The following is a 27,410-nucleotide window of genomic DNA, read 5'->3' as shown; positions in this document are numbered from 1 at the left end:
CAACACCGACTATTGGCCACCTTCATTTGAATCAAAGTGTGCAGAGGGGGTATTGTTAAATGCTGGGATAAGCTACCAAGTTTGGTGAAGGGAGTGGCTTCTCCAAGCCTTTCTCGTTGCTTGAGGTTTATCTGGATGTGACAAGTGAAGATGTGGCTCCTGTCTCCTATAGCTGCTCTGAGATTCACCCCTAATTATGTCATCTGTCAAGACCAACACTGCTGACCAGTGTCTTCATACTCACTTTCTATCTCTCTTACTCTCTCCTTTTCTCTATTGTTATTATTTTGTTGTTGTTGCCACCAGGGTTACTCCTAGAGCTCAGTGCTGGCATAATGAATTCACCACTCCCAGTAGTCATCCCCCCCGTTTTTTTTCTTTTTTATTTGATAGGACAGAAAGAAATTGAGATGGGAAAGGGAGACAGTGAGGGAGAGAGAGACACCCGCAGCTCTGCTTCACCACTTGTGACGCTTCCTCCCTGCAGCTGGGGACTGGGGGCTTAACCCTGGGTCCTTGCTCATAGTAATGTATATGCTCAACTTGTACTACCATCTGGCCCCGTGGTCTTTTTCTAAACTCATGACTAATCCATTTTCCTAAATGAACTGTAAGTTTATTAAGCACTTGATTCTGTAGAACAATACAGAGAGAATTAATATTAGTTCTAAGTATTGTTGAAAATAATAAAGTGATTCAATGATCACAGGAAGCCTGAGACACTGTAAAGATCAGTGCTTAACTTCCTGTGGGATTTCATTTTGTGAAAGGCGTTGGCTTTGCTCTAATGTTTGTGGGCAACTGTCTTAATCTGCTTGTTCCTGTTGCTAATAGTCCTTGGGAGGTTGAGTTTAATTAGTGTTTAAACTACTTTGATTATATAACATAGGTTATTACAAATAAGCACTTGTTGGAACAGTCCTGGTGAAAAGCCAATGGAAAATGTTTTAAAAGCTCATTTTGAGCAAAGAAAGGTTTAGAAATCACCATCAAAGCTGCAAATTCGTCCTCTCCCTTTTTACCTTCCCATCCAACAGAGTTACAAAAACTACACCCCTCCCCACAAAATCTAACCAATTTGAGGATGTTTGGTTTGATTCGCAGTCACTCTTGGAAATAATGTTAACTAGAGCCATGCCAATGAGATTCAGTAATCCTGAAGTGATAACATAAATTTTTGTTTTTCTTTTTTTTTTTAAATTTGACTTCCCCCATTTTGTTGCCCTTGTTGTTGTAGTTATTGATGTCGTCATTGTTGGATTGGACAGAGAGAAATGGAGAGAGGAGGTGAAGACAGATAGAGGGAGAGAAAGATAAACACCTGCAGACCTGCTTCACCACTTGTGAAGCGACCTCCCTGCAGGTGAGGAGTCCGGGGCTCGAACCAGGATCTTTACTCCGGTCCTTGCTCTTTGTGCCATGTACGCTTAAACCACTCCACTACCACCCCACCCCCTTTGTTTTTATTTCTTAAATAGAGACAGGGACCAGATGGTGGTGCACAAAGGTTCAACAGAGCACCTGGGTTTAGAATGCACACATTGCCATGTGTAGGGGGCCAGGGTTCAAGGCCCCAGTGCCCACCCGCTGGGGCAGGGGAATTTATGAGCAATAAAACAGTGCTGCAGGTATCTCTCTTTCTCTTGCCTTCTACTTCCCATTTCCCCTCTCAATTTCTGTTGCTATAAAAAAAGAAAAAAAAAAAGAAAGAAAAGAAAAAAATATTACCAACAGGATAACCCTGGTGGCAATTTGAAAAAGAAAAGGAAAAAAACCACTGCACCAAAGTTTCCTTCAAGGCAGTGGGGGCCAGACTCAAATCTGGGTCATGTACATGGCAAAGCAGTATACTATCCAAGTGAGCTATTTCACTGACCCGATAAAATAAATTTTATTTTATTTTGAATTTTTCTTATTTGGAATTATGTTTTGAATTTATATCTAATTATAATGCTTTCACTTATTCACTGTATCTTTAACCAATGCTGTTATGTGTTAGATATAGCCTTGATAATGCAAAGGAAAAAAAAAACACGCCAAAAAAAACCCCATATGTTCTTACATGTACAGACACAAAGAAAGTTGATCAAAGCTAAGCTAGAGTTCTAAGTGCCTTGAGAACACAAAGGGGTTCAGGGAGGACTTCCTGGAGTGGATAAAACTTAGGTTAAATAAGAGTGAGAGAGTATTTGCAGGAATGTATTAAAATCATAGTAGTTAGAGGACTTCATGTATGTGTGTGTGCAGGTTGAGAGGTGAAAAGTAAGCAAGTCGGAGTCTTTTATGACTACTCAAGAGTTCTCTAAAAATGCAATAAAGACAGTGGTTCTGACTCTACCTTTCAGTGCCAAGAAATGAAGGGCACTATATAACTCAGTGGTCAGGAAAGCAGGGTCTGGAGCTAGAGGACCCAAGTTAAAATCTGAAGTCGGGAGTCTAGGCGGTGGCGCAGCGGGTTAAGCGCAGGTGGCGCAAAGCACAAGGACCGGCGTTAAGTCGCCGGCTCCCCACCTGCAGGGGAGTCGCTTTACAGGTGGTGAAGTAGGTCTGCAGGTGTCTGTCTTTCTCGCTCTCTCTCTCTGTCTTCCCCTCCTCTCTCTATTTCTCTCTGTCCTACCCAGATGTTGTTAATGACGACATCAATAACAACAACAACTACAACAACAGTAAAAAGCAACAAGGGCAACAAAAGGGAAAATAAATAAATATAATAATAATAATAAAAATCCCAAGTCTAATACTTTCTAGCTGGAAAAGTCTGGGATATTTACATAATCTTGTCAGGTTTAAACTATTATTATTATTTATTTGGATATGTGATGAAAAGACAGGAATAGGCTGTTATTTTCTCGTTCCCTTTATAAAGAACCTAAAATCGAATTACTTTCTTTGTGTGCATCTAGGGTGACATTACCCACATTCAGAGTCTGGCAAGGTAACTGGAGTAAGCAGAGTAACCCCCCCTTGCCTCAGTTTCCTCACGTATAAAGCAAGAATAATAGTGAAAATTAAATAAGTTGATTCCTGGAAAACACTGAAAACTTAGTTTTTTTTTTCTTCCCTCCAGAGTTACTGCTAGGCCTTGGTGCCTGCACCATGAATCCTCTGCTCCTAGAGGCCATTTTCCCCATTTTTGTTACCCTTGTTGTTGTTTTTATTGTTATTGTTGTTATAGCTGTTGCTGTTGTTGGATAGGAGAAATGGAGAGAGGAGGGGAAGGTAGAGGGGAGGAGAGAAAAAAGACACCTGTTTCATCACTTGTGAAGTGACCCCCCTGCATGTGGGGAGCTGGGGGCTCCAACTGGGATCCTTATGCCGCTTCCTACGCTTTGTGCCATGTGTGTTAACCCGCTGCACTACTGCCCGCCCCCCCAAAAACTTATAGTTTTAATAAGAATAAATACTTATGATGGATTAATTATACTCCAAAGCATTTTGCTGAATACTTTTCACATATGAAATTTTAATTCTTCTCTATATTCATAGATCCTCTGTCTATAAGCTAGCAGCTTAAGGTAAGGGTTCCAATACATTTTCCTTTATTTACTTTTTATCCCTTATTATTATTATTATTTTATCAGACCACTGATAAGCTCCAGTTTACGATAGGAACTTTAGTGCCTAAGGCTTGAAAGTCTTTTTGTTTTTTGCCTCCAGGGTTATTGCTGGGGCTCAGTGCCTGCACTATGAAACCAATGCTCCTGGTGGCCATTTTTCCCATTTTGTTGCCTTTACTGTTGTTGTTATTGTTGTTGTTATTGCTGTCGTTATTGTTTGATAGGACAGAAAGAAATTGAGAGAGGAGGGAGTTGGGCAGTAGCGCAGCAGGTTAAGTGCAGGTGGTACTAAGTGCAAGGACTGACTAAAGATCCCAGTTTGAGCCCCCGGCTCCCCACCTGCAGGGGAGTTGCTTCACAAGTGGTGAAGCAGGTCTGCATGTGTCTTTCTTTCCCCTCTCTGTCTTCCCCTCCTCTTCATTTCTCTCTGTCCTATCCAACAATGACAACAATAATAACTACACCAATAAAAAACAAGGACAACAAAAGTGAATAAATAAATAAATATTTAAAAAAGGAAATTGAGAGAGGAGGGGAGACATAGGGGGGAGAGCAAGATAGACACCTGTAGACCTGCTTCACCACTTGTGAAACGACCCTCCTGCTGGTGGGGAGCCTGGGACTCGAACCAGGATCCTTACACAGGTCCTTGCTCTTCGTTCCATGAGCACTTAACCCGTTGCACTACTGCCCAGCCTCCCGAAAGTCTTTTTTTTTTTTTTATTCCCTTTTGTTGCCCTTTTTGTTTTATTGTTTTAGTTATTCTTGTTGTCGTTGTTGTTGGATAGGACAGAGAGAAATTGAGAGAGGAGGGAAAGACACAGAGAAAGACAGAGAGTGGGAGAGAAAGACACCTGCAGACCTACTTCACTGCCTGTGAAGAGACTCTCCTGCATGTGGGGAGTTGGGGCTCGAACCGGGATCCTTCCGCTGGTCCTTGTGCTTTGCGCCACGTGCGCTTAACCCACTGTGCTACCTCCCGACTCCCCCGAAGTCTTTTTATATAAGAAGAAAGCAAACTGAAATAAAATAATTTTACAACTTTGGGAAGTTGTCATAGAAAGTACGTGTCCAATGTGTCCTGGAACTAGAGTTTATCCCTTTAGGGAAAGATGTAAACAGGATAGGGATAAAACAGGATCCACCAGATAATGTCCATGTTCAGTGGAGACGCAATTAAAGAAGCCAGACCTTCTACCTTCTGTGCCCCACAAAGAGTTTTGGTCCATAGTCCCAGAGGGACAGAATAGGGAAGCTTCCAATGGAGGGGATAGGATACAGAACTCAGATGGTGGGAACTGTATGGACCTGTACCCCTCTTATCCTACAATCTTGTTAATCATTATTAAATCACTAATTAAAAAAATAAGAAAAAAGAAAGAAAATGGGTGTCAATTTGGGGCCCTGCTGGTGCCCAGCCTCTTGGGGGCGCTCACTTACTTTCAGGAGCAGGAGTATTTTCAGAATGGTCTCTACTCTGGTCAGCTTGGTTGGCAACGGCACTTCCACTCTTTGTCCTCCGAAGAACACTCAAAGCTCGATTTATTTTTTTAAAAGATCTGCTTCGGATAGTGGATCGTTCAAAGGGCCGTGCTAAGAGAAAGAGAAAAGAGCAGAGAGCAGCTATGCATTTCAAGAAGTCCCCCTTTTGGAACACATCTGGTAAGATATATATACGGTAAAACACAAACTATGCCTAGTTCTAGGTGGTAGGATGCTAGGCTTTGTCTATCTGGATTTTCAAAGTTTTCAACAATGTAAAAAGTCATGTGAAATGTATATATGCATCTTACTTTTTTTTTGTTTTTTTCTTGCTTCCTAGACTAGACAGAATAGAATAACAATTTTATTAAGCAGCATTGATGAGAAAGTACTGACACTGGAGGGAGGATGAGTCATTAGGTCTACCTTCAAGCCCTTTCACCAAGTCAGATTATGCACACTTTTAATGATCTGAGGTACTCATGGCTTCATTTCACTTTGGAGAATTGGACATTGGATTGCTACCAAAACTACCAGAATGATTTCAACTTAAAAAAAAAAAAGCATTTCCAGAACTTTCCATAATGACTTCCACAGAGAGCAATCCCAAGGCAAGGTGTTCATTCCTGGACAACCACCCATTTGACTCACCTCTAGTTCGGTTGCTCCGGCCAGAGTCCGACAGACTGTTTGCTGGTAATCCCTCCTCCACTGCGGACACGTACGCAGGGTTGTCTAGGCCAGGGTCGTCCGTCAATAAGGAGATGGTGGCAGCTGCAGAAACCTCTGGGGAAAGGGCTGATGCTGTGAGGCTCACACAGCCTTCTGGACAGCCATCTTGGGAGCGCCTCTTCCTGTCTTTAGTCAGGCCGTAGTGGGAGGCACCTTTACAGCTGTAACAAAACAAGTAGAAGATTAGAAACCATTTGTTTTGTTCATTGTTCAACACAGACCTCTTCACATACACAGTCTTACTGCCCTTGGAACTTGAGTTGTCGGCTCTTACATATCCTTCCATTTTTCATAAGTAGGGACTTACTAACCAACTATGTACATGATTTGAGAAAACACTCCTTAGAAAATGTTTATTTCGTTTTTTTCAAAAAGCTGTCTGTACACTAGCCCTATAATACAATGACCATAAAATACCTTAAGCATAGTCTCAGTCCTTTCTTTCGGTTCTAGTTACTCTTAAAGCATAGACATAAATAGGCTGTTCCCTTCCCTCAGTATTCCACATTTAACTGTTTATAGAGAGAAACTCATTGTGAACATAGTGTCATGGGAGTCTACTCAGCACCACCATTCTCTCTCTCTTTTTAATATTTTTATTATTGAATAGAGGCAGAGAGAAATTGAGAAGGGAGGGGGAAAAAGGGAGGGAGAGAGAAAGGAGACACCTGCAGCACTGCTTCACCACTTGTGAAACCTACCCCCAACAGGTGGGGACCAGGGCCAGAACCTAGGACCTTGAGCACTGTAATGTGTGCTTAACCAGGCAAAGCACCGTCTGGCCCCTAGCACCATCATTCTCTAGAAGTAGGCCTGATGACTGACACTCTTTACCTTTGGACTGGTCTTAGAGTGGTCAGTCCCAGGGACCCATGAACTGAACATGTTCATTCGTTGCTCTGTGCTTAACATTTGAAAGTACAACAGCTTTCATGGTCTTAAAAAATGAAGTAGGGAGTTGGGCGATAGCACAGTGGGTTAAGGGCACATGGCGCAAAGCACAAGGACTGGAGTAAGAATCCCAGTTCAAACCCCTGGCTCCTCACCTGCAGGGGAGTCGCTTCACAGGTGGTGAAGCAGGTTTGCAGGTGTCTGTCTTTCTTTCCCCCTCTCTGTCTTCCCCTCCTCTCTCCATTTCTCTCTGTCCTATCCAACAATGATGACATAAATAATAATAACTACAACAACAATAAAAATAAGGGCAACAAAAAGGAAATAAATAAATTAATATTTTTTAAAAATGAAGCTATCCATAGTTATTCACCACCCATATTAGAAGGGAGCAGGTCTGTGGCCAGACAGCGACACCCTTGCACATTCCCAATGTGCAAGCACCCAAGTTCAAGTCCCTAGTCCCCATTTGCAGTAAGGAAGCTTCACAAGTGGTGAAACAGTGCTGCAAATGTTTCTCTTTCTTTTTTCATCTCTATCTCCCCTGCTCAATTTCTCTCTATCCTATCAAATAAAAAGATGATAAAATATAATTGTTTAAAAGAAAGTCTTAAAAAGAAACCAAACAAACAGCAAGCCCTAGAGACAGGAGACCAGATCTGAGCTTTTCCGGGTCCCTGTGTTGCTATAAATGCTTGTCCATGTGCCATTGGAAAGGCTTGTTCAATTCTTAGGTAGCATTTTGTTCAGGAAATGGTGATGATTTGATGATCTCCTTACACTGTGGTAAGATGCCTCAGATAGTCACAAAAATATTCACATTTGTGAAGGCAGAAATCACAGGGTGAGCCTTGCTACCCAGGAAGTGGCCATGTGTATGCAATAAATGTGCTATTTATCATAAATCTTTTTTTCTCTTTTTTTAGATAAAGACAGAGAAGCAGGGAGGGAGGGAGAAAGGGGGGGGAAGACGTGTGCGCGCATGCGCACACACACATATATACACACACACACACACACACACACACACACACATACACACACACACACGGGGGGGGGGAAGGAGAGGGGAGAGAGAGAGAGAATAAGAGACAGAGACCGAGACCAAAGTACCAAAGTTCCCTTCCTTCAGTGCAGTAAGGGTCAGACTTGAACCTGAGTCCCACATAAAACAAAGCAGCATACCTGAAAGCAGAAGTACACAATAGTCTGTAGTGAGTCAATATAAAGTTCATAATGAAATAGTATCCACATAGACTTAGATACCCTCCTCACCTACTTCCTATTACACTTCCCTCACTCACTCCAAAGCTAACCTTAGCAAACCAAGGACTGCAAAAGCTGAATAAGGGCAAAAGACTGGCATATTTTAATGATAACTCTTTAGTCACTATCAGGCCACCCCACCAGCTGCGGCCCTATGCGGGGAGCCCTGAGATTCCCAAACAGACATGATGGGACTAGACCTCGAATAAATCTCTCTCTCTCTCTATTGTTCCTGGTCATCTTTATCAGGAACAACACAATAGACCCCTCTGTTGGGCCCCATAGGATCTTGCCCTCAACTTGGATCAACAACGGTAGAGAATGTTCCGTCCTCTGAAGGGATGCTAGACAACATGCTCTATGCTACACCTGAGGAAGATGGGTCCTTTGGGGCAGCTTGGAACGTTCCTATTCATGACCACAGAATGTGAGCTCAGATCTACAGGGATGCAGAGGTCACATAGGCTCCTAAGCTGAATATGGGCCCCAGATCACAACAAATCGATGGGGTTTACAGTCAACAATATTTATATACCTTTCCCATATTTGGGAGGTACTCTCTTCCCTGATCCAGCTTTCTGGTCCTTTTTGCTGTCATGACATCATCTCCCCAGACAATAACTTGGATCCACCTGCATATCATATTTTAGGCTCAGGGAAAGAAAGAAAGAGAGAGAGAGAGAGAGAGGGAGGGAGGGAGGGAGAGAGAGAGAGAGAGAGAAAGAGAGAGAGAGAAACTAGTCTAGCCACAGGCCCTTTGGAATATAACTAAAATATGCCTACTAGCTATCTACAAAATGGAGACCCCCCCCCAACTCTTCATCTGCACTATTCCAGCCTTTAGGTTCATGATTGGTCAACAATTTGTTTGACTTTGTATGCTAACTCTCTTTTCAGCCACCAGGTTCCAGATGCTAGCATGATGCCGACCCGACTTCCCTGGACAGACAACCCCACCAATGTGTCCTGGAGTTCTGATTCCCCAGAACCCCGACCCACTAGGGAAAGAGAGAGGCAGGCTGGGAGTATGGATCGACCTGTCAGTGCCCATGTTCAGCAGGGAAGCAATTACAGAAGCCAGACCTTCCACCTTCTGCATCCCACAATGACCTTGGGTCCACACTCCCAGAGGGATAAAGAATAGGAAAGCTATCAGGGGAGGGGATGGGATATGGAGTTCTGGTGGTGGGAATTGTGTGGAGCTGTACCCTTTTTATCCTATGGTTTTGTCAGTGTTTCCTTTTTAAAAATAAAATAAAAAATAAATAAACAAAGCAGCATGCAATTTAAGTGAGCTATTTTGCCATCCCTATCATAAACCATTTAAATTTTTCTTTTTCTATCTCTTTCTTTCTTTCTTTCTTTCTTTCTTCCCTTCTTTCTTTGCCTCCAGAATTATCACTGGCACTTGGTGCCTGCACTACAAATCCACCGCACAGGTGGCTGTATTTTCGATTTTTTTTTTTTGATATGACAGAGGGAAATTGAGAGGGGAATATATACATATATATACATACATACATATATATATATATATATATATATATATATATATAGAGAGAGAGAGAGAGAGAGAGAGAAGAGAAAGATAGATACCTGCAGACCTGCTTCACCACTTGTGAAGCAATCACCCTGCAGGTGGGGAGCCGGGGGTTGAACCATGATTCTTGTGCTTCATACTATGTGCACTTAAACTAGTGTGCCACTGCCCAGCCCCCTCATAAATCATTTTTATTAACTCATAACTGAAAACTCTATATGCTGGAGCTATTTATCTCACCCTTTCATAGCCACTTGAAGTCATAGCACATGTTCTTGAGTTGAATGGCAGGTATAGAGGGAAAGTATCTCAATACAATAAAGGACACATCTGGTCAGCCCACAATTGACATCATACTTAGGATGAAAAGTGGGAGAACTTCCTCCTAATAACAAAAATCAGAAAAGAATGCCCACTTTCCTCGCTTTTATAGCATTGCAGATAAATTGTGGAAGAAAACAAAAAGGCATCCAAACTGAAAAAGAAGGAGAGCTCTTACTTTTTCAGAGGTTCACAGTAGTGCATACAGAAGACCCTAAGGAAGGCTGGGTGGGGGCGCACCTGGTTAAGCGCACTGACACGTGCAAGGATCTGGGCTCGAGCCCCTGCTCCCCACCTGCAGGGGGGATGCTTCTTGAGCAGTGAAGCAGATATGCAGGTGTCTGTCTTTCTATCTCACCCTCCCCTTTCAATTGTTCTCTGTCCTATAAAACGAATTGGGAAAAAAAAAAGGGAAAAAAATGGCTGCTGGGAGCAGTAAATTCATAGTGCTTGCACTGAGCCCCAACAATTGGAGGCAATCAATCAATCAATCAATCCATCAGTCAGTAATCCCAAATATTATGCCAATAAACTGTTAGGCCTAATAAACTAATTCAGAGACGTTGCAGGAGTAAAAAAAATCAATATATCTCTGGTGAGAGCTTTCCTACCTCATAGAAGTCCTTAGTTCCATTTCAGGTGGCGCACTTCCTAACAAAGCCACATAATCTACATATAGACCAGGGCCCATGAGACAGAGCACATGTATCCATAAGTTAGGGGGAAATATATATCTTAATGTAAAAGTGCACAGTAGTTTGCAGTGATTCAATAAGTGCAACAAACAAGTAGAAAAATTTTAAAAAGACCTCATGAAGTATTTAATCAAATAATTTCTACTTAGACCTAGATACCCTCCTCACCTACTTCCTATTTCACTTTCCTCAATCACTCTGATGCTAAACTTGTCAGATAAAGTAAGGGCTACAAAAGCTGGATAAGGGAAAGAGACAGGGATACTTTAACAATGGCTCTTTTGGTCACTACCAGGTCACTCCATCATCAGGGACTCTAGTCAGGGAATCCTGGGATTCCCACTTAGATATGATGGGCCTAGACCTCTAACAGATCCTTCTCTCCACTGTCACTAGTCATCTCCATTAGGAACAGTATCGTGGACCCTCCTGTGGGACTCTACAGGACCTTGCCGTCAGTGTGGAATAACAATGGTGGGGACTGTTCCACTCTCTGAAGGGAGGCTGGGTCAAAATACTCTGCCACTCTAGGAAGACTGGTCCTGAAATGAGTGCAGTCTAGAATGTTCCTAGCTATGGCCACGGAATGCGAGCCCAGATCTATAGGGATACAGAGATTACACAGGTTTCTGTGGTGAATATTGACCCAGATCAGATCAGATCGATGGGGTTTAAAGTTGACGGTATTTATATACTTTTCACATATTTGGAAGCTACTCTCTTCCTTGACTCAGCTTTCTAGTCCTATTCCCAACTCTGACACCATCTCCCCAGACAATACCTTTAGCCCACCTGCATGTTAGCTATCTGGCTCAGACAAAAATTAGTAAAGTCATGTGTCCCTTGAATATACCTAAAATAGAATTCCTAGCCTCTTCCAACATGAAGACCCAACATTTCATCTACTATTTTCTTACCTTTAGGTTCTAGCTTACAACACAATTTGTTCTGCTTTATATCTTAATGCTTTTTCAGCTGCCAAGTTGCAGATGCTACCATGATGCCAACTTGACTTCCCTGGGCAGACAACCTCACCAATGTGCCCTGGAACCCCACCTCCTCAGAGTCCTACCCCACTAGGGAAAGACAGAAAGAGGCTGGGAGTGTGGATCTGCCTGTCAACACCCATGTCTAGCGGAGAAGCAATTACAGAATTCCACCTTCTGTACCCCATAATGATCCTAGGTCCATGTTTCCAGAGGGATAAAGAATAGGAAAGCTTCCAGTAGAGGGGATGGCATACAGAACTCTGGTGGTGGGAATTGTGTATAATTGTACCCCCTCTTATCCTACGGTCTTGTTGATCATTATTAAATCAATAAAATCAATATGTAATAATTAGACGTATAAACTATCAGAAAAAGAAATTAAGAAAACAATCTCATTTACAATTACATCAAAAAGAACAAAATATTTAGGAATATGTTTACCAAGAAAGTATAAGACATGCACATTGGAAAGTATAAGACTCTGTTGAAAAATACAGAGAGCACAAAGAAATAGAAAGTTATTACACATTTTAGAAGAACATTGTAAAAATCATATTACTTAAAACAATATACAGATTTAATGCAACTTCTATTAAAATTCCAATGTCAGTTTTCTTAGAAACAAAACAAATGCTCATATAATTTGTATAGAACACAAAAAATGGGGGCCAGGCAATGTCACACCTGGTTAAGCACACATATCATCACGCACTAGAACCTGAGTTCAAGCCTCTGCTCCCCACCTGCAAGGTGTTTGCTTCACAATCAGTGAAGCAGGTCTTCAGGTGTCTATCTTTCTCTCATTCTCTTGATCTCCCTGTCCCCTTTCAATTTCTCTCTCTCCTATCTTATAAAAATTAGAGAGGAAAAAAGAAAGAAAGGAAGAAAGAAAAAGAAGAGAGAAAGAAAGGAAGAAAGAAAAAGAAGAGAGAAAGAAAGGAAGGAAGGAAGACAGAAAGAAAGAAAGGAAGAGAGAAAGAAAGAAAGAAAGAAAGAAAGAAAGGAAGGAAGGAAGGAAGGAAGGAAGAAAGAAAGGAAGAAAGAAAACTGCCTGCCAGGGATGGTGGATTCATAATGCCAGCACCAATCCCTAGTGATAACTCTGGAGGCAAAAAACAAAACAAAGAAAAAAACAAATCGTTTACCCTCAAAAAAAAAAACTTAAGAAGAGAGAACTGAGGAGATAGCATAATAGTTATGCAAAGGGATTTTCATGCCTTGGCTCTGAGGTTCTAGGTTCACTCCTCAAAAGGAGAAAAAAAAGAAAGAAATCTTAAGAAGAGTAAGTCTAGAGGAATAAAATTTCCTGATCTCAAACTATATAACAAAGCAATAGTAATCTAGTAGTATGGTACTGTCATAAGAACAGACACATAGATAAATGGAAAAAATAAGGAGTCCAGAAGGAAACCCAAGCACATATGGTCAATCAACTTATGACAAAGGGGAGTCAGGCAGTAGTGCAGTGAGTTAAGTGCAGGTGGCGCTAAGCGCAAGGACCGGCATGAGGATCTTGGTTCAAGCCCACAGCTCCCCATCTGCAGGGGAGTCTCTTCACAAGTGGTGAAGCAAGTCTGCAGGTGTTTATCTTTCTCTCCCCTTCTGTCTTCCCCTCCTCTCTCCATTTTTCTCTGTCCTATTCAACAACGATGACAACAATAATAACTACAACAATAAAGCAACAAAAGGGAGTAAACAAATATTTTAAAAAAACTTATAACAAAGAAGGCAAGATGTTTGTGATGGATGTATAATAATGTGACTATGGTTGATGCCACCTCATCTGCCTATTTGATACTGAGAAAACAAATATCACCGCTAAGAATACTATAATTCTAATTTGTCTTGTAAAGAGAAAGTAAATTCTTTTTTTAAAAAAAATTTTTATTTATATTTATTTATTCCCTTTTGCTGCTCTTGTTTTATTGTTGTAGTTATTATTACTGATGTCATTGTTGTTGGATAGTACAGAGAGAAATGGAGAGAGGAGGGGAAGACAGAGAAGGGGAGAGAAAGACACCTGAAGACCTGCTTTACCGCCTGTGAAGCAACTCTCCTGCAGGTGGGGAGCCGGGGGCTTGAACCAGGATCCTTAAACTGGTCCTTGCACTTTGCGCCACCTGTGCTTAACCTGCTGCGCTACTGCCCAACTCCCGAAAGCAAATTCTTGATTTGCTTAGAAAGAAAGATAAAGGACATGAAAAGTGGTGGTGCATTTTTATTACAGAGATCATTCAGAAAGATTAGCTTACTCATTCCAAACAACACAACTAGAGGGCAGGAGAGGTCACCACATGCAGCAGAACTGGTTTCAAATCCACAATTCATGCCTCACTGGGGTATCTTTTAAAATGTTGGTTTCTTTTCTCTTCTTTTTTTTTTTTCCTAGCAAAATAGCTCACTTGGATAGGTTGTTGCTTTGCAATATGCACAACTCAGGGTTGATACTAGCCCCCACATTAGAGGAAGTTTGTCTGTCTGTCTGTCAATCTACCTAACTGAAAAAGTCATCCTAGAGCAGTGAAACCCTGGTGATGACAGAAATAATAATTTTTTAAAAAGTGGGGGGAGTCAGGCGGTAGCGCAACGGGTTAAGCACAGGTGACACAAAGTGCAAGGACTGGCTTAAGGATCCAGGTTCGAGCCCCCGGCTCCCCACCTGCAGAGGAGATGCTTCAGAAGCAGTGAAGCAGCTCTGCATGTGTCTATCTTTCTCTCCCCCTCTCTGTCTTCCTCCTCTCTCCATTTCTCTCTGTCCTATCGAACAACAATGACATCAGTAATAATAACTACAAAGGGAATAAATAAATACAAAATTATTTTTAAAAAGTGGGGATAATTTAAGCAGTGGCAATTAGAAAAAACAATAATATATAAAATAGGATGTTTCTGATAATCAGTAGCCTCTTAGATCTGAAGAAGCATGGTTTTGCTATTAATAGAAAAGAACTTAGACTATAGAACCTTATACTCTTATGGAAAAAAAAAAAAAAACCAGATCTCCAGTTTCTATTGCTAGACTTTCCCTCATTGAATTTGTGAAGTTATTTTATTTTTCTCTTCTGATTAGCTATTTTGGCTTGGAGTAGTGCTTTTTAAAAAAATAGCAAAAAAAAAAACCAAAAAAAAAAAATAGCAAAGTAGTTGATAAGAGAAACTCAAAAGCTGGAAGAAACACCCTGTGATGGAAAAAAATAAAAGCCAACATGTATTTGAGCAACTCCAAAAGCATAAATACACGAACGGAACACTTCTAGGCCTGCCAGCAATATTTGGTTAGCAATGCATGGGAAGGAAGTTCCTAGATGATTTAGTTGGACTGGAAACAGTCTTTCTTTTCCTTGGGGCAGCAATGCCATTGACCGTGTGCCCTGCCAGAGATGAAAATGAATTTTCCAGCTGAACAAAAGGTTGGCAAAGACACAAACTATGACGTTCTAGTGGTGGTCATAGTGGTGATGATGGGATACATCAAATCCCAGTATAAGCGACATCTAATTTTGCTGTCACATCAATGATGTTTAAGTTATTTAAAAAATATCTGGATCCTCAGATTATGCTATTAAGACACCACTGCCGTTTTGAATTTTGGAACATCAAAGGCACTTCTGAGTCCAGAAAGGGCAAACTTCACAAAATGGATCAGTTGCCTTTTCCTAGGTCTCTGACCACAGGGCACCTGCAGAATGTAGGTTTCAGCATCCAGACCCATAAGCCTTACATACACGTGATTTCTGCTAAAGCACCCCAGTCTTGTGTAATGCTGCTTGCTCCAGAATCTTGGCTTAGCTGGAACTTGAGGCAGAGTGATCAATGAAGTTAGTAGCCTGTACACACTAATTATTTGGTGGTGACTAATACCGGAACCTCTTGATTTACAGGCACAAATAAAAGGGCGAGGGGGGGGGATGTAGAGGAGAGCAGACTAGCATCGTCTGGACCAGGAACACACAATGAACCCTGGGTTGTGTTCAAAACAAGAAGGATTTATTCTCCCTTTCAGTTATCTTGAGCACTAAGTGCTCTCAGGTGGTGATGGGCCATGGCTGTGAACTTGAGGGATGAGCACAAAGAACAATGGAAAACTTTTTTTTAAAAACCAAAACATGTGCTTTGGATATGCCATGTGTTTAAACAAAGAGACTGTGAAAGGTGGGGCTTATTCCCCCCTTTTATCTTTCCTAGGTAATGATGGTGTTGGGATTCTCAGTTCCCATATCAAAGCCAGCAGTGTTAATTGGAGGATACTGGCATGCGGTGTGTCATGAAGTTTATGTCCTTCTTATCCAGGGGGAGGAGACCAAGAAGAGTACATGAACCCCCTTTTTGAAAAATCCCCAGAGGCCATAAGTTCATTGCTAATGGAATCGATCTGGAGCAAGACAGATCCTGAGATAATTCACAAAGGCTTGATGGGGTGTCCCCTGATAAGTTCAGCCCACTGGGTAGCATGAGTTGGTCTTCTTCTGGCCATGAATTTAGCCATTTATGAGAGACTATTGGCTGGTCACAAGAAAGTGAGCCTCAGCACCCACTTCCTAACAACCTGCCTAAGTACACCACCTCCTGTCCACCTACCCTCGTTCCGTCCTCTCTCACTCAGTTCCACAGACAGTGTTTCACACTGGGGTAATTAACTGCTCAGCCAGGGCCTACGGGAAAGCAGAATGAGCAAACTCACATGCTAGTCAGGAGAGGAAAGAGGGGTTCAGGCCATGGAGGGGGATCCCAGGGTGAGTGAGCAGCACTGTTGTGTTGCCAGGATGCAGCAGTCACTGTGGAGTTCTGCTGACCCTTATTCCACAAGGCCAACCAGCCTGGCCATTTGGAAGGCCACAAAACCCAGTTGTCAATGTGAAGTCTTTTTTTTTTTTTTTTTGTCTTGCTTTTTTGTAAGTTGGCAACAAATTCAAAAAATTGAAACCCATTGTGCGGGCTGAATAGAACACATCTGTAGGCCAGATCTGTACTTATTTTAAGGGGTGACAAATCCCAACCTTTGGGAATAAAACACAAACAAACGAACAAACAAAAAAATACCCACCCATGTTTGTAGGTTGGACTTATTTCTTTTTTGTCAGCCTTCCAGAAGGAAGCAACTCTATCCTCTTACTCTTTTCTCAAGCTCCCTAGCTCTGTGTGTGCATGTGGTGTGTGTGTGTGTGTGTGTGTGTGTGTTTGTGTGTGTGTGTGTGTGTGCGTTCGTGTGTGTGTGTGTGTGTGTGTGTTCAGAAAATTTGTCTTAAAAAGGGTTTCCTTTTGATGATTTGTCCCAACTCTATTTTTTGATCCATACTGAGGAAGGAGACTCAATTCTCAACTATTTATCTTTCACTCATGGGAGGGCTGATTGCCCACAACTATTATTTAATGTAAACAGGGATATCTTCCACCCTAATGGAGACGCTCAATCTTCCAAGCAAAGAGCATCAAACAGAGGGAACTCGAAGAGGAAGTTTGTCTCTACCACTAACAGGGTCTTTGTATCCACTGAGCATGGTGAGTGCTAGTGCCAGGGTAGGGGATTTCCAGTGGTCAGGCCATGGGTGCCTCTGGCCCTCACAGTGCTCTAGCTCAGAGTCTTTTTTCAGTGTGCTGGAACTTCCGAAAATTAAGGACGAACCTTCATCAGATGGAGTTAGTTCCCATACAAACATCCACTGGTCCTCTGGATCTCAGATCTCCATGGCTCTTCATCATACCCCTAAGTCCTCTTCCTTGCTTCTGTTCTTCTCTTTCCAGTCCTACCCATCTGAGTCACATGAAGACAACTTCTTACTCAAAAATTATAGAGATGCTTCCCACCAAACCCTGGTGGGATCTCAACTGTTCATGCAGATATTCCAGTCCTTCCCTGATCCCTATAGATTGATTCATGATCAGGTCTGACAGTCCAGAAGAGAGAAAGAAAGGGAAGAGGAAAGCTACTATCGATGAATACACTGTGGAGTGTGCATATGCTAATTTAAACCACCCTTCCATTCTCTTAACTGCCTTGTCTTGGTGGTTAAGCCACCTCCATGTCATAGATGAGGCTATGGAAGCTCGAAGGAAGAAAGTCTAGTCTGTTTTCACAGTAGAGTTGGGATTTGAATGCAGGCTGTCGGGTTCTGTGCTTTCTCCCTTCCCAAGGCCTGGCCTCTACCCCAGAGCTTCCCCTGTACTCCAGACTCATATATCAAACTGCTCAGCCCATGTCTCCACTTACATGCCCAATAGCTATCTCAATCTTGACATAGCCACACACCCTACTCTTTCCCTTTAAATATGTTATTCCCTTGTCTCCCCTTTTTAATTTTTTTTGTATTATTAAATAGCATCTTACAGCCCTCCTGTTGCTTAGCTCCAAAACCTCAGTCATCCCTGATTCCTTCCTTTCACTGGATACTCCAAATGCAATGCAGCAAGATACAAATAGATCGAGAATCCAACTACTTTTCATCACTTCCATTGCCACCACGTAGCCCTCAGCCACCATCATCAGTGCCTGGATTTTTGTAACAGATTCATAAGAAGCTCTCCTGAGTCTACACTCACTCATTTCTCCATCTATCCCAACAAGGCAGTTAAAGTCACTTTGCAAAATGGTGCTCCATTTTACTAAAACATAAGGGGTCCTGTGCCATGGTCTAGAAAGTTCCAAATCTCTGTCTCTGTTACTTCCCCACTCCTCACTGGCTCAGATCCCTGTTAGCCCTTCAACACACCCCACATGTTCCTGTTCTAGGTTCTCTGCATCCTGCCATGGCACCTGGCCAGAAGCACTCTTTCCCCAGAGCGTGCTCCCTCCTCACCTTTGGGTCTGTGAGTAGTACCCGTCTCCCATAACTACCTCATTTAAAACAGCAGTTTCCAGAAGAGAAGGGATGAATACTGGACAATCTCACTCACAGGCAGAGCTTAAGAAATAGGGATAGAGGGAGTCAGGCATTAGCACAGTGGGTTAAGCGCATGCGGCGCAAAGCGCAAGGACTGGCATAAGGATCCCGGTTCGAGCCCCCGGCTCCCCACCTGCAGGGGAGTCGTTTCACAGGTGGTGAAGTAGGTCTGCAGGTGTCTATCTTTCTCTCCCCCTTTCTGTCTTCCCCTCCTCTCTCCATTTCTCTCTGTCCTATCCAACAATGATGACAACAATAGTAACTACAACAATAAAAAGAAACAACAAGGGCAACAAAAGGGAACAAATAAATGTAAAAAAAAAATTAAAAAGTTAAAAAAAAAGAAATAGGGATAGAAAGGAAAAACACAAAGTGAAACTTGAACTGGGTGTGGTATGTTGCAGCAAAGCAAAGGACTCTAGGGAAGGAGGGCAGGGAGGGGCTGGGAAGTTTTAGGACCTTGGTGCATGATGGTGGAAAAGGACCCAATTTGGAGGTGAGAGTGTTTTACATGGTGAGAAACTGTACCTATGTGTCAACAACTGTACTGTAAACCATTAACCACAATAAAATAATAAAAGAAAAAACACACAAAAATAAAAGTAGTGGCTTTTCCCCACTTATTTTCTCTTTATAAAACACAAATCCCAAAGGGATTAAGAGGGGCTACTTCCAGAACATACCCAAAAGAAACAAAACTTTGAAACCTTTATGCCTCTAGGATCAAAATGATTTTCTTACATCAGTGCTCAGGGAGAGTGAGTTTACCAATCCCACCTCCTGTGATCCAGGAACATCTGCCTGGCCTCAGCTGACCCACTAGCTCCGGTACAACTCACTGCACACTATTATACGGGACTTGAAACACGGAACAAAGTCTTGCTTAAATGGAGCCTCTCCAAGGCTCTGCATACTATATGTTGGATTGTTGGAAAAGTCATAGCATGTTTTTCTATTCAAAAAATACATCAGGACTTCTCCTATAGTTCAAAACCATGTCCTGACCAAGCACATGACAAACACTTCTGAAACTGAACTGAGCAACAGTAAGCCCTTTGCTGTTCTGCTTGTTGAAATGACCAATCTGGGGCTTGAGGGATGCGAACACATGGTCCTGATGACATTTTCTATTGTGGTTGATTGTGACACAGATGCTAGTTGCCCTTTTCCATCAGCAAGTTTGTGGATCTCCTTCCCATTGAACTACACTGCAACTCAAGATGAGAAAAAGAAGGAAGGACTTTGTTCAGATCCTTTTTGTTCTATCCTTCTTATTTTCTTATTTTTTAAATTATCTTTATTTATTGAATAGTGACAGCCAGAAATTGAGAGGGAAGGGAATGAGAGAGAGAGAGAGAGAGGAAGAGCTAGAGACCTGCAGCATTGCTTTACCACTCACAAAGCATTCTCCCTGCAAGTGGGGAACGGGGGCTTGAACCCAGGTCCTTGCGTGTTGTACCATGTATGCCCAACGGGTGCACCAACACTGGCCCCTCCCACTTATTTCCTACTAACTTTTATTAGATTTTATTTCATCTAGGTTTCTGATCCATGATTCATAGTATAGGATTAGAAGTAATTGCTACCACATACCTTCTTTGGATGGATAATGCTGGTACAGTGACTTTTGAAAAATAGAATTGATAATTGTTCTCATTCAATGGACACATAAGAGGGACCTCTTAAGAAAGAGGACACATCGACAAGAAGGAAAAAAACAAGCTTTCGAGTTTAAAACTTCTGAATGTGAATCCTAGGTCCGTTATTAACTAGCTCTGCACCTTTGGGCTAGTTTTTCAGTTCCCTTGAGATTTTATTCTCATATGCAACATGCACATAGTAGTGCTTACTATGAAATTTAAATAATTATGTAGCGCACCTGGTTAAATGCACATAGTACTAAGTGCAAGGATCCCAGTTCAGGCCCCTGGCATTCCACCTGCAGGGGAGAAGCAGGTCTGCAGGTGTCTATCTTTCTCCTTCTCCTCTCTCAGTTTTTCTCTGTTCTAGGTGATAAAATGGAAAAAATGGCTGCCAGGAGCATTGGATTTGTAGTGCCAGCACCAAGCCCCAGTGATAACCCTGGAGGCAAAAAAAAAAAAAACAAAAACCAAAGTGCTTAACAGCACGTGGAATACAGCAGCAACCCAGGAAATGGCAAGTAGTATAATTATCAAACATTAGAAGAATGTTAGACACTACGATGCAAAGAGAAACACTACATGATGCATCATACATCTGGGACAAGTGACATGAAAACACAAAGCACCGTGTCATGTTATCAGAGATGGAGTCCCGACCCAAATGCTGGGGGAGCTCAGAGGAAAGGGGGTACTATACTCATGCTGCTGGAGCTGAGCCCGAGCTGAATGTAGGGGAATGAGGGACACTGGTCTAGCAGAGTAGATGTGAAGGCCACATTCAAGGACTCCACAGGTATAAGCACATGGGAGGGACCAGGAATATTGGCTGCAGTATTGACTTTGTCTCCTGTGAGAATGATGGGGGAAGAGCAGATCTGAAGTGAGACCAAAGAGGAGGAGAAATAATGAGGGCAGGGCTGAGGGACAGAGCCCAGGACATCTGACTGCTAGTCCATATACTCAATTCTGGAATGACCAGGACTGAACCATGTCCAGGGGGCAGGTAACAGGTAGATATTAAGAAACCTGATGCCAGAGGCTGGGTGTTGGCTTAGCTAGTAATGCATACTTGTTACCATGAGTGAGGACCTGAATTCAATCTTCCAGTCCCCACCTGCAGGGCGGAGACTTCAAGTACAAGCTGTGGAGAAGTGTTACATGTATCTCTCCTATTTCTCTGCCCCTCTCTTCTTCATTTCTCTATGTCTCTCATCCTCTATCAAAAATAAAGAAGGTCCCATAAGGGCAACAAAAAATAAATATTTAAAAAGAAAAATAAAAAATAAAGAAGGTGAGGGGAAGGCCGCTGGGAATAGTGGAGTCATGCAGGGTTCAAGTCCCAGTGATAACACAGGAGGCAAAAAACTTAAGAAAAAAACCCAAAAACAAACAAACACCACCACCCCCACACACACAACTTTATACTAACACAGGAGAGAGCAATATGGATGAAGGTGACTATGGTAGTCTCAAAGTCATCTCCTTACAGAGGCTTTGTGACCATGAAGTTTTCCTAGTTGTTGCTTTTATTTCCTGCACTTTCCATCTCTGGGAGCTAGTTTATGTGTATATTTTCTTCTCTATTTTATTTTATTGCTACTAGGGTTATTTCTGGGCATTGGTGCCTGAAGATGAGCCCATTGCTCCTGGAGGCTGTTATTTTTCCTTTTGTTTTTCTTTTTTTCCTTTCTTATGATAGAAACAGATAAATTGAGAAAGAAGGAGGAGATACCATTTGTGAAGCTTCCCCCTTGGGGATTAGGTGTTTGAACTTAGATCCTTATGCATAATAACATGTGTGCTCTATTTAGTCCCTTCCCTCCAGCAGACTATCGTGCCCATGAGAGTAAGAGCCAGTCTATCATTAAATCCTTAGCATTGCAAATAGCACTCATTCAAGCATCAGTGGCAGCTGTGTGTGTGAGCAGCCTGAGACTCAGAACACTTTTATCTTGTTCCTTTCACTAGATGCTTTCTGCTTTTTTTTTTTTTTTTAGTTGTGCTGCCTCAGATATGTCTTAATGATTGCAGGCTGCCTTGATTCTTCTATAAAGTCTATAACGAATATTTCATGACCCTTTTACTGCAAAGCACAAGAGATCTTAATTGTGCTTTAAGATAAAAATAAATGCATCAGTGATCATCTTCCCAAACAGTCTTATCTGAGCTCTCTGAGCCCACCCTCGAGCAAAACTGACCCTTCCTAATTAAACCCTGATCACGTTACTTAGAAAAGTCTCCAGTAACAAGAAAATGACTTCTGCTAATATGACTCCTCTGGTTTTCAGGCAGCCTGGTCCTGAACACAAGACCCATTTCAGGAACTCTGAAGTCAGACAGACTAATTATTTATTGATTTATTCATTTTGCATTTCACTCACTGTAACTTCTGGAACTTAAATAATATCTCTTTGGCCTAAAAACATTAGGAAAAGTTATCTTTCTTTGTTTGGATTATGTTACTCTCCTTCTAAGTTAAGATCCATGTTCTCTGGGATAGAATTACATGACTACTCAAAGCTAACAGAAACTACACATGAAAAAAGTCATTAGCACTTTCATGTAGCCTTGAGTGAAGTAAACAACAGTTAATAAGTAAAAGAGGTCATCAGTTGGGCAAGCCCACCCTCTGATGATCAGTTTAGACCTGGGATATGAACTTGAACCTGAAAGGCTTTTGTCAAGGAGAGCCAATGGACTTCTTACATCACCACCAACCACATACCCTTCCTCTCATTAGCTCCTTTCTTCTGCCTCCAAACCACTGGGGAAAATGTCCCCAGCAATTCCAACCACTCCTGCCACACTTGCTAATGAGTACCAGAAAGGGAAAATTAAAAACAAACTGGAAAAGTGATGTGAAAACACAAGGCAAGCTTGGGGCAGCTGATGGCACAGTCTCTTGACTAGGGCAGGATGGGGCATCAGGTACATTAAGGTAGAGCTGGCTCAGGTGCATAAGGTCCAAAGATAAGAGAAGAAAGTACAGTTGACTCTCTACCAAGATGCCAACATGTTCCTGGGGGACAGACTAGCTGGGCTGTGCAGGCACGAGACAGTGGGGCTGTTTCTGCACAGTCATGACTGGGGGTGGAGCGGTGCTCAGGAAAAAGTAGATATTTGTTTACCTAGTGTTACCTTTTCTACTTTTTCCTATCGGTTGGTAGAGCTAGTGTCTGTAGTTAAGAGTCCCTAACATATTCTTTGGTGACATCTTTTTATCCTACAGATATTCATTTGCAAATAGCCTAGAATATATAGTATTTGGTTTTTACTTACTATGGTCCAGGCATGATTCTGTGTTATGAAGCCATAATAAATCACCCAGTCATCACAGTATCCCAATGAGGAAGAGCCCTATCATCATTTTGCTAACAAGCAATGAAGGTACAGACAGATTAAGTAAATTTCCTATGGTCACAAAGCTGGTTAAAAAGGGAGGCCTGGAAATTTGAACCCAAGGCAGACAGCTTTTTAGTTGAGGCAAGGTGGCTGATGATTCAGAGATGGGTGACTGTGATAAAGGTGGGAAAGGAAAAAGCAAGGAGGGTTAGAAGTAGGTTATTTATTTAGTTACCAGAACCTCATTGCTCCAGGATGACAGAGAGAGAGAGAGAGAGACTGAGAACCAACTAGGTTCAAGTCTGCCATGTTAACATGGCAAAACAGGCATATCTATCCAGGTAAACAATGTTGTTGGTCCAGGAGTAGGTTGTTTATAACCTTCTACTAGACCTGGCCAGCTACGCTGTGGTTGCTTTGAGGATGCAAATGACATGTGCTGGAAGCCTGGCCTCCCCTGACTAAGCTGGTTTCTGCAGGCCTTCAGCTGACAGCCACCAGCCATGAGCTTTGTGCTCCCTGCAACTTCACTTCTGCCTGCAACTTCACTTCTGCCTTGTCAACAGGGCCATCTGTCAGTGAAGCAGGTCAGTGGGTCATGGGTGGGGGTGGGGGGTCGGGGAGGCAGCCACAGTGGTCCCCACATTCCCTCAGGCTTACCATCTCCTTCCTAGCCATTCTTTCACTCCAAAATATTGGGCTGTCAGAAAAGTCATGACATATTTTTGCATGGAAGAACACAGAATAATGTCATGACTTTTCAGACAACCCAATAGCTCAAATGTTTCTGAGAACAATATCCTAAGAGGTAGAAGCTTAAAATGACTCCAAGTGTGTGGGCACCTCCAGGTAATTTATTTATGTCTCCTCTAGAGGAAGCCTCTTTGTCCAGAAGGCATTCATACATCCAAAGGCACAGCGTGTATTCAAAACATTGATGGTAGAAAACAGGGCCTATGGGAGGGAGAAAAGAGGATGACCTAGCAAACTCACATCACAATAGTGAGGAGTACACCTGATATGCTAATCCGTAATCACAGCCACCTGAACTGTCTGCTCCACACCTTATCACTGAGCATGGTAGTGGGGCTTATCCCAGGAAGCACTGTCCCGGCTGAGTTATAGCCACTCCATTTTACAGATGTGGAAAATGAGGCTCAGAGAAGTTAAGTAATGTATCCAAGATGACACAGCATTATAGTAAAGGAGCATGTACACTTCCGTCTGGGGTTTTGTTGTTGACTGAAACCCATGTCCAACTGTCAAGCTAGCTTACAACTTTAGCAGCTAACACACACAGTCCTCCAGGTGTAATTCTAAGTAATTCCCCCTCGATTTCATCTTCAAAACAGCCTTATGAGGAAGGGTACAATTAGTATTTCCATTTTAGAGATCTGGAAACTTAATAAAAGGTTCACTGTCCCAGAGCTGCACAATATCTAGGGTGACCAAACCATCCCAATTGGCCTAAGACTGGCTGTGTCCTGGAGAGAGGGATTTTTCAGCTTTTTTATTTTTTCTTCTGGGGGTAGGGGCATGGGGAATGTCATCTCTGAGGCTTCATTTCTCTGGACTGACTTTTTCAGATACAGACAGAAGGACGAAGGGAGAGAGGGGAGAGAGAGAGAGAGAGAGAGAGAGAGAGGGAGAGAGAGGAGGGAGAGACCCTAGCATCAAAGTTTCCTTCAGTGCAGCGGGGTGAGTCTTGAACCTGGTTTGTGTGCACGGCAGAGCAGCACACTATCCCAGTGCCCACCTTGAGCTTTTCAGGTTTAAAACCAAGTCGTTCCAGGCAAACCAAGATGAGCTGCTACCCATGTTATCAGGGAGAGCTTAAAATCAGAGTCATAAATCCTATGTACTTCACCATGTTACTTTACCAAATCTTTGTCTTTGCATGTCTCTTTACCCAGAGATTTATTAGTTTATTCTTCTTTATTTTTTTCTCTATTGGGAGGATTAATAGTTTACAAAAGGCAGTAAAAAAACACAGTAGCTGGCACATGTGCAACATTCTCAGTTTTTAAACATAACACTCTAACCCTCTACCTAGGTCCTCCTCTGCCATCATATTCCAGGACCTGAACCCTCCCCACTGACCTTGACTTTGGTGCAATACACCATATTCATTTTTTTTAATGAGTGTAAGATACAGAGAGAAAGATACAAAGAGACAGAGTAATCAAAGCACTGCTCAGTTCTGGCATATGGTGGTGCTGAGAATTGAACATGGGACCTCAAAGCCTCAGGCATGAAATTTGCATAGCAATTATGCTATCCCCCAGCCTTCTTGCTCATAAATTTAAAAGAAAATGAGTTGTGTGTGTGTGGGGGGGGGCTTCATGATTTGGGGTGCCTCCCAGCATGGACTCACATGATACCCTCTTGTGAGCACATGCAAATGGCCAGTGCTGCTTCTGCACGGACCCTCACAGCAGTCCCAGCAGGCCCAAAACTGTGACTGACTCCCCTGGGCTTTCCAACCCCAAACAGACTTGGCTCCACTCTTGAGGTTAAGAAGAACCAAGCTGATAGCCTGGAGGGCCTGATAAATACCAGCGCTATTCCCTGGGGGGATGCCAAAGGATTCCAAAGCTCAAACCAGATGTGCAGCTGACAGTGGTTAATGAGGGATGGCTGAGGGCTCAGGCACAGTCCACATGCCAGGTCAGTCCTTCAGAGACATCACAGTCATTTATTCATTCGGCAAGTCTCTGGCATCTTTGGGGTCACTGAGTTGCTTTCTGGACACTTTGGGGGAGGGGAGACAGACAATTCCCATGCCACAGATGATATTTCTGTCAACTGGCCATGGATTAGCGTGTGTGAATGTGTGGTGGGTGAGGGGGTGGGTGGTGGGAAGGCTGTGTTTTTGGTTAACATTTTGAGTCTTGCAATTGTTGGTTCCATCCAGAGTTGTCATCTTTAGTTTTAAAGCACTTGGAAATGACCTGTCTAGCCTCTCATTTTTGGGAAGCTGGGCTATGGATCAACTCTGCTTTCTATTTCAAGACTGACTAGGAAATGTTTTTAGGGTAGCTGGGGAAGGATGAATTTCATGATGGTAAGGGCTTCTAAACATCAGAGCTGACTGTTCAATGAGGTTTTTCCAACCAGTTTACTCCAGCCTGGCTTTCTCACGGCCCAGGATGAATCTTTTCTGAGTGGTCCCAAATTTCTGTGATGTCTGTACAATTTTGAGGTTCTCACAACTCAGTGTGAAGGTGGGACAGGGGATGGTGGTGGGAGAAGGTGGTCTGGCCTTTGGGTAGAAATCAGTGCCATATGACCCTGTCAAGAGCATTTCCTTCATTCCTCAAAGCACATTCCATTCTGGCTCTTAGAACAACTATGAAATGCTCAAGTTTCCCCAGTCTGTTTTGGCTGGATGTTTGAGCCTTTCTGAATGCACAATTCTCAGAATATTAAGAAAATGTGCTTGAGAATATGCTATACAATGATATTGGGCTCCTATGCCGACAGTTTTTTGTTTGTTTGTTTATACCCATTGTTTTTATTTATTTTTTAACCATTACAGCTCTCAATTCAGCAGTTCTTTTTTCTTTACATGAAACAAAATTTCTATTTTTCTAACCATTTTCTGTTGGCTAAATGAGCTTCTTTCCTTTCCATGCTTTTAAACAAAGTCATCTTACCAGTGCAGAAATTTCCCTTTTCTTTCAATTATTAGAATGTCCCTATTTTCAGTAAAGAAATGTCTTTTATTTACTGGACACTTGAAGTCCTCTTTTTCCCCATTTTTCTCTTGCCAGGCTGACCTTTTGTCTATAGCACGGCTCAATTTCTTTAATTTGGCATAAGACTTTTGCAGCTGAGCATGGCTATAAACTTTCTCTCCTCATATAAATGCTACTTATGTCACAGGCTTCAGTGGGAGTGGCCATTGTACATACCAATCCAGTTCATTTTCTTTTTTTCTTTTTTTTAAATTTTTTTTAGCAGATACTCTTTTTCTTTTCTTTTCTTTTCTTTTTAACTAAATCTTTTTTTTTTTTTTAAACACTAAATCTGAAGAAGAAGACATCCAGAAATCACTCCCATTTACTGTTTCAG

At 42.3% G+C, this 27,410-nt stretch overlaps 1 protein-coding gene across 3 annotated transcripts in view; it reads right to left on the bottom strand.

Moving 5' to 3' along the window:
• Window positions 1-27,410, bottom strand: part of LNX1 (ligand of numb-protein X 1) — a 221,676-nt gene that overhangs the window by 36,228 nt on the left and 158,038 nt on the right. For all 3 annotated transcript variants that reach the window (XM_060188050.1, XM_007539715.3, XM_007539716.3), the window contains 2 exons: window positions 5,691-5,932; window positions 4,998-5,150 (listed from right to left, as the gene is read on the bottom strand). In XM_060188050.1, the coding sequence (XP_060044033.1) occupies window positions 4,998-5,150; window positions 5,691-5,932 (395 nt within the window). The remainder of the gene's footprint in view (window positions 1-4,997; window positions 5,151-5,690; window positions 5,933-27,410) is intronic.

Source organism: Erinaceus europaeus, chromosome 3, assembly GCF_950295315.1.
Source record: "Erinaceus europaeus chromosome 3, mEriEur2.1, whole genome shotgun sequence".
Lineage (NCBI taxonomy): Eukaryota > Metazoa > Chordata > Mammalia > Eulipotyphla > Erinaceidae > Erinaceus > Erinaceus europaeus.
The sequence above is the reverse complement of the archived record's forward strand: the minus strand, read 5'-3'. Positions and strand labels throughout refer to the sequence as shown.